Source organism: Haemorhous mexicanus, chromosome 4, assembly GCF_027477595.1.
Source record: "Haemorhous mexicanus isolate bHaeMex1 chromosome 4, bHaeMex1.pri, whole genome shotgun sequence".
In the NCBI taxonomy this organism is placed as follows: domain Eukaryota; kingdom Metazoa; phylum Chordata; class Aves; order Passeriformes; family Fringillidae; genus Haemorhous; species Haemorhous mexicanus.
Window position 1 is genome coordinate 52,153,866 of NC_082344.1, and position 8,386 is coordinate 52,162,251.

The 8,386-nt window shown below is 36.9% G+C and overlaps 1 protein-coding gene across 1 annotated transcript in view; it reads left to right on the forward strand.

Annotated features, from left to right (window-relative positions):
* GABRG1 (gamma-aminobutyric acid type A receptor subunit gamma1) overlaps window positions 1-7,727 on the forward strand; it is a 51,071-nt gene extending 43,344 nt beyond the window's left edge. The window contains exons 8-9 of the mRNA XM_059844896.1: window positions 2,431-2,642; window positions 7,449-7,727. Coding sequence (XP_059700879.1) covers window positions 2,431-2,642; window positions 7,449-7,727 — 491 coding nt within the window. The remainder of the gene's footprint in view (window positions 1-2,430; window positions 2,643-7,448) is intronic.
* The last annotated feature ends 659 nt before the right edge of the window (window positions 7,728-8,386 follow it).

The window sequence follows — 8,386 nt, forward strand, 5'->3', positions numbered from 1 at the left end:
CCTGTTTAGCACGGCATCAGTCTGCTAAATTTGACTGTTTAGGATTCTTGTGCTGCCTTGGAGAAAAGTTTTAGTCCCCATGTAAAGCCTGATAAATGGGTACACAGAGTGCACAGGACACAGCTTCGAGCTTAGCAGGGACAGATGCTTGTAGCAGAACTAGTGACAGCAGTCTGACCTATTTTGGGGAAAGGGTCAAGAGCTGAGAGTTGTATGTTAGGAAGTTAGAGATGAGAGTTAATTTTCCCCATCAGCTATATTGCTGTGAACCCACCATTCCCACCCTGCCATGAGCCCACACTTTAGCTCCCTGCCTTTCCCACTGAAACTGAACCACCTGCAAGCCTGCCAGATTAATGAGTCAAGAGAGAAAGTAAGCAAGAACAAGCATGGCTCAGTAGCCTAATGAAAAGGTAAGGGATGAAAATCTCAGTCTTGGACCCCAACTTTATGTTATTTGAAAGTGCTGCAAAATTTAGTGAAGAGAGTCTAAAGTCTAGAATAAATAAGTGAAAAATACTTTTGATGCAGAAATTTCATCAGATTTCTTTGACTCAAACATCATTGTAGGTTCTGATTAGTTTCAATACAATAGTTATAACAGGAAAAAAGTGGTGGGTATCCTTCAATTCTGTATCCTTTTGGGTATCTTTTGGTATCCTTCCAGTTCTGTATCCAGTTTTTTGCTTTTATAAAGTACTTTTTATATGCCACGAACCTAGAACTCTGTCTTTGATGTCACAGTTAAGCTGAAGTTTTCAAGCTCTCACATCAGCAGTACCAGCCTTCATCTACTCGAGATGGAATACAAACTTTTGTAATAACTTATTTACAGCTCCCTGCAGGTAACTCTGAACTCCTTTCTTGTAAACATGCAAAAGCCATCACTTGACATCTTGTAGGATGACTTTTCTTACGTGCAAATGTTCTGGAGAAGGAGAGTACCTGTCAAATAAACACAATTCTATGGAAAGAGAAAGTAATACAAGAAAACCAAAACTAGGCCAGGTTTATTATGGCAGGGAGCCGATTTGCTGTTGAGGGTTTGCTCTCTGTGACAGCCCCCAGTGCCTTTCAAATAGCAGACAAGGCTGGAAAAATTTGTGTCACTTTTTGTCCTCTCTGAGTAGAAGAAGGGAATGGTGGGTGCCACTTCCCACCTGAAGGATGTGCTGGGGTCTGGTACCCTGAAAAGGCTGGACCTTTTTCTCTCATCTCTTGGAAGATCCTGGAAGATTGTGGTTTCCCAGAGCAAAAGATTGGAGGTGATTACAGATATTTAAATATCTAGTTATACAGAGGAATGCCAAATCAGTTTTCAAAAGTACCTGGTGGGAGTGAAGCTCTTTTGAAGAACACTGTGGTTCTCTGTTTGCCCCTTTAGACATGTAATTTCATTGGGAGACTCTTGGAAAAACACCACTGCCTTCGTGCTGCAGGAACAGTCCATAGTTACCAGTGATTCCATGCTTTGATTTGTGAGCCATAGACAGTTTTAGCCTGGTGTAATGCTTTTTGTTTGTTTATCTGTTTTGGTTGTTTTTGTTTTAGTTTTAAATAATCTTGTGCATGTAAATAACAAATTATTTCTGTGTTCAAGTATTGCTTTTCAAAGGAAAGGTTATGCTTAATTTTGGACTACTGTGTAAATGGATTTGCATCTCCCTGAAGCATCAAATACAGGAAGAAAGTGTTAAAACCTTATAAATGCTAAACTAATGAAGAGTGGTACAGTTGAGCATATATTTTGAAAACATAGCTATTAAGGCCAATTTGTTCTTTTAATTAGCTTGTATGTAAGCAAATCAAGGGGAACATTTACTTAAGACACAGTGTTGGAAGCATGTCTGGTAACTTAGACAATGAGACCAGAAAGCCGTGAATGTCATCAAATTTGATCTTCTATGTCTTCTTCAGAAGCAGACAATTGGAAACATTATTCATTTTTTTTTTGTTTACAAAAAGCTCAAAGTCATTGATAAATAATGCACCTTTTATTTCTGAATGCATCCTTTTTTAACCTTTTAATAGTTTGAGCTAAGGGACTTCCTTGTGCTCATAAGGTTTGTTAGCTTATTTGTATCCATTTTTCTACTGTATTTATGTGTACATTTCATGTCAGATTTATAAAATTTCACAAACTTAGTGTCATTGTTTGTTCAGTGTGTTGAAAATAGGAGGGATTTAAAGGGAATGGAAATGTGTTGCTTTCTCTATGATCCCATAGAGGATGCTGCATCCATAGGGATGGATTCTTGCCATAGCACCAATGTGGCTGTAATGAGTGGTGAACCCACTGACCCTCCTATGGGTCAGTCCTTATACAATTCATCAATTAATTAAGAGCTAGTATGATTACTTTTTTCGGTGACAATATGATTTGATTACCTCTACATTTCCCATTTTCTGTCTTTTTTCCTTTCTTTACAGGGATCACAACAGTGCTGACCATGACAACGCTGAGTACAATTGCTAGGAAGTCACTCCCAAAGGTTTCCTATGTGACAGCAATGGACCTTTTTGTTTCAGTTTGCTTTATTTTTGTGTTTGCTGCCTTGATGGAATATGGCACCTTACATTACTTTACCAGCAACAGAAAAGGGGTCAAAGGAAAAGAAAAGAAGGCAAAATCCAAGCCATCAGTAAGTTTAGTCAAACAAGAAAAAAAAAAAGAAATACAGAGTGGTTTTTATTGCAGCTTTCATTTTGAATGACTGCTTCTTAAGTGGAAAAGCTAATGTTCAAATCTAATTAACACTAATATTTATTTTTTCTCTTTTTTTGCAGCTGGGGGCTTGTACTAATTTTATGTAAATACAACTACTGAGCAAAGGGTTTAGGTGATTTCACATATGTGAATGAGGATATGTGAGCCTAAGGTGGAGAGTGGTTTGATATAATATTCCATGTCCTTGGTGCTTCTAGAGCTGCCCATGAAGTGTGTGCCCACGGAGATGGTTCTGTAGGGGCACAGTGCTTCTGAAAACAGCACCTGGCAGACCACAACTAAAACTGTAACAGTAAACATAATGTGCATGGACTGATGAAGGTGTGAGGATTTCTTTGGATCTGCATCATCTAACTTAAGCCTTACAAAGCTTTGCAAAGGAAAAAATGCTTATTATTGGCCAGTATTCTGAATCCCTTTACAGAAATTCTATCTTAACTCTTTTCTAAATTGGCTTCACATTTCTTTCTGGTTAAATAACCCTTCTGCTTTTACAAGTTGATGTTTTTATGGTAAACCTCTACACATCTTAGGATCAAGTATTATTCAATTTTAAGAGTCTTTCTGCTTGTGTAGTAAGAATATTGTAATTTCCCAAGAATTCATTGTTTTAAGTCAGTACAAATATTTAAAGGTAGTCTTTAAAGTAAGAAAACATTGGAAACAATAAGAGAAAGGAAAATGTTATAAAGCCCCTTTCCAAATCATCTCATCAAAAGATGCAGGAGCATACCTGAACCATAATACCAGTTGCCTTTTATGGATGAAGGCTGAATACCAGCTCTGTATGAGGTGAAACAGAAATCGGTAAGAAATTACAGAAGTGATTGCAGCTATGGAAGTGCAGAAATCCTATTATGAACCGTATTCATTCTTGCTCATGTCAGCAAGAGCTGGTGCAGCCATTCTGAGCAGCACTGCTGTGGGCCTCTCTCTTATGGGGACACTGTGAGGCTGTTGGGGCTTGATTCCAGGGAAATGAGAGCCCTTAGGCTTCATTTGGTGAGCTGTAGCAAGGGGATCAGCTGTGTGTTTAGGACAAGGCCAGTGGTGAAGTGTTCCCTATGCTGCCTTGGTCAGACATCACTATGATCCTCAGGGAATCCTGCACAGTCAGGAAAACTGGAAAATGGAAACCTCAAACCTGCTCCCTGTTAGTGGTAGAAACACATGTGGGAACAACAGAAGGAGCAGAACACAGGCTTTGGCAAGGGCACAGCTGAGTTATGAGGGCAAGTGGTAACAGAGGATGTGGGGGCATCCCAGGGTCAGCACAGCAGATTCAAGTTCAGGTTGCTGCTGCAGGGAGGTGCCAACAATGCTTATTGAGCAGGGAGCTGAGTAGGTCTGCTCTTGGCATGCACAGCACAGAGAAGGCAAAGATATCCGGATGTAGTGCTGTATTCAAACCAGGCAGATATTAAGGATCAGCTGCTGACAAATCAAAAGACACTGAAGCAGTTTGCAAGTATGCTCTATTGAATGAAATAATGCCATTTTGCAGAATCTGTTCACACATCACCCATGTGTGCAATAATCTGCCGAGCGCTTTGAGATTTTCAGTGCGTATGAAAATTTTAAATGGAAAATAATGATGAGATAGAAACTATGAAACTTCCTGAATAAATAGCTGTGATTTGCACTAAGAGTAAAATTAGCAGTATAATACTAAAATACTGCTCAGTTGTGTTTTACTGGGTTCTCAAACAATGCTTTTTTATTTCTAAGAAGTTGAAAAAACTTCTTAGAAATAAAAAACTTTCTGCACAGAGTTTTTTAAACATGTTATGGCTATAAGACCATACAAAATAAAGAGATTACACAAAGAAAGGGAGAATTAAATGTAATATACTTAGATGCAAGGATTCTAATTTGGTAAAAGTTTTTCCGGTGATGTTTTAGAAAAAGATGTGACTTTTCTTGCTCCAAGTAAATAAAAAAGCCATCTAATTAGTTAATAAATCATAGCATTACAGATACCTTTATTTTTATTCTTTTTTTTTCTTTTATTTTTCCCCCTTTATTTTTGTCAATGACTTATATTAATTCTTTTTGTCTTGTAGTTATGGATATGTAACTCAAAAAAACAGTTTAATTTTTAAAGTCAGTTTAAGACCTTCCAAAAACTCATTTACAAGTTATTTTTTCCCCTTGGGAAACTTGCCCTGCATAGGTCTTCTATTTCTACTGCAAAATGCAATAAATGGTTACTATTCCAGGAACTGATGCCAATAAGCCACAATAAATGATCTTGTGGAAAAAATGGCAAGATTTTGCAAATGATTACAGCAGTTTTATCTTAGAAAATATGGACTGACATCATTCAAGAAAGGTAGTATGAATTGGCTTATGCAAATCCACATTAGTAAGGATAATGAGTTTGAGCAGGAAAGATTAAACTGAATTAGTTATGGATCTTGTTCTGATCATCATTTCACCTGAAATGAATGCATCACCTGTGCCATGTTCTCCACAGACAATGGATTTCTTTTGTACTTGTATTAGTGTTATTGCAGAATAATTGGAGTTTGATCCTATCAGACTGTTTTATAAATGATCTCATAATACCTGCTGTTTTATCTACAATTTCAGTAGGCATATCCATAAAAAGTCAGCATGTACTTCTATATCTACATGTTGTGGTGTTTTGTTGTTTTGTTTTGTTTTGTTTTGTTTTTTCCCCAATTTCTTCCAATTTATATAAAGGCATTTTCTTGTTAGGTGTTGGTCTTTTTTTCTCTTTTCCCTCTCATTGCCTCTTACTCATATTTTATGCATTTCCTGTAGGTAGTTAAGCCTACAGGGTGATTGTGTCTGCCTCTCTCAAGCCACCTCTTCAAACTTGTAATTCAGTAGCCACCTCCAGTCTGTGCTGGTGATGTGAACAGTGGAAAGCAGTACTGTAATTTTTTCCTTCTCCCATCAAGTTTCTATGTTGAGGATTCCTGTTTTACCCCACTAGTAGAGACAACTCATGCCATAAATCTTACATGGGCAAAACCAACAGTGAGCAGAGCAGAGTAGGTGTGAATCAGAAATAGACATCTTTCTCTGCTTATCTTTAGCAGAATAAAGACTTTATCTTAATTTCAAAAAAAACCCTGAACTTTTTTTTCATATATTGTAAAAATAACCCCTCTTTGCAACGCCTCAAATTAGGATAGAAGCATGTAACTCCTGTTTCTTAGTCTTGTCAGTATTTTTTCATAACTGAAAAGAATAATGAGGTCATTCAGGATGATAATTAGCTCCCTAGGTCATCATGTGTAATCATTTTTAAAACAGCAGTCTGTGTGAAACTTTCTCAGGTAGAAACATTTATTAAATAAAGCTATTTGAAAACATGGTGGATTTTGCACTCTATTAACACCATCCCTTGGGATATTGTGTAAAATGCCCCTGAAGCAAAAGAATGTTACCTTAACAATGTATAGAAATCTGTGTACTGGTCTAAGTAATTCCCAGGAAGTGGGACAACAGGACTTTAAAGCATAACAAGAAGTTAAACAATGGTTTCCCACTTTCCATATTTTTTTCATGCGTTTTCATTGTCTATCATGTATAATTGGTTAATAATATCCAATTAGATTATCTCCCTGCTTCCTTTCCTGCTCTTTTATGTCCTTACATGACAAAATATGAAGAATGTGGAAAAGAGAGAGCACAATGTAAGAGTAGTGTTAATGTAATCCTTCTCTTTAGTCTGAAGATTTTAGAAGAGATGCCAAGTGTGGGGTGGGGTAAGTTGAAAGAGGATCATGAAATGTAAAACAGGCGTGAAATTTAGAAAGAAAAGATAAAAGACATATGAAGAAAGAGAATATATTTTGAAACAATCAGGAAAGCAAGGATGATGCATATAAAACTGTGGAGAAATGAGGAAATAAAAGGGGAAAAGGTAGCTTGTGTTAGTGTAAGTAAAAGGAAGGTGGAAAGGCAAAAGTCACAAGTAAGGGAGTAGCAAACACTATAAGTACTAGGCAATAAGCCACCCAGATTTTTTCGATGAGAATTGTAACATTTTACCCTGAGTTTTTATCAGATACAAGAAGGTTGTTATGACCACAGAAAGTAAAAATAAGAATTAAGAACTGAATTAATTGGTGACTTGAGTGGCATTCTCCTAAGGAGTCATGTCTTGGATTCTAAAGGGAGACTCTATTGTTTAGGGATTTAACATTTGAGGGTTAGAGGGCGTAGCCTGGCCTTACATGTCTCAGTCTGTTAAACTTCCCCAGCAATGCTGTGTTAAACCCATTAGCTGTTTTTTTTTTGTGAAAATGTAGCTTCCAGAAACACATCTAGTCTCCTAAGGACTCCAGAAGATGGGAGGACCATCATTCCTTTGTTAGTGGTGATTACAGCCTGCTTGTGGACTTGGTTGTGACCCACTTGCCAAGAAGTGACTGACTTCAAAATGTTTGTCTGTGTTGTGTAGATGGGATCAGCTAACCCTGTCTGTGTGACTAATTATCTGCTATTCCCAAATCCCAGCACAACCCAATTTTCACTGTGGCAGGTGAAAGTAGTTCATTTGCCTGCATGCACTAATTACATATAGCAGTTCATCATTTTCTAAGCTCCCCAAACTGTTTTCTTTAATATAGGAATTTCTGTGTATTGTACCTAAGGTGATTATATTGTCAGGGAAAGCCTATGGAATTATTTAATGTGAGGATAAAAGCATTCAAAACTATATTTCCCTTTTTTTTTCCTTAAGAAACCACCTACAATTGCTGTTCGACCTGGATCAACACTAATTCCAATGAATAGCATTAATCATCTCCCTGAACGTGATGATGATTATGGATATGAGTGCCTAGAAGGAAAAGACTGTGCTAGTTTCTTTTGTTGTTTCGAAGACTGCCGCACGGGATCTTGGCGAGAAGGAAGAATACACATCCGGATAGCAAAAATTGACTCCTATTCTCGAATCTTCTTTCCAACTGCCTTTGCATTGTTCAACCTTGTTTACTGGATTGGATATCTTTATCTGTAAATTTCAGAGATTTGACAAACTCAGAAAAAAAATATTAATTGAATAGTCATTACTACTTTTAACTGAGCAAAGATTAGAGCTGGTCCAAAATGACTCAAATTGTTTGTATGCTTTAAAAATTTGAAACAATGAGAGGAAATATGATGATGTAGTCTCCCTCTTGTGATCAACTGTAGAACTGATACTGGTATTTTGAAGAGAACATTTTAAAATAAATATCCCTAAGATCTATCTTTCCTTAACACACATACATGCATTTTTTTTCCAGCTCTAAGAAAATGCAGAATCATAGGCTATGGTATTTAACTGAACCAACCTACATAAGCTCTCAATTTTAATCCTAAATGACAATGCAGAAGGATTTTGTAGCATCTCTTACACCTTTGCAAAGAAAGCCTTAATTAAATGGGATTAGTTACTCTCATCCATTTCATCCATAAGGTGATGATTTTATTAATCCCTAATTTTAAAAAGCTGAAATGTAACATTCCTCTTTTCAGTCAGCCATTTGTTCTCTCCAGTATGTTAAAAAGTGTGATTAGAGGATAATTAATCAGTTCAGATTTATACAGAATGCAGATACAAGAGCAGCAAGGACTGGATGTATCAAAACACCCAAGGATAATTCTGAGCTTGTCTTATCCTGACCATGAATAGAG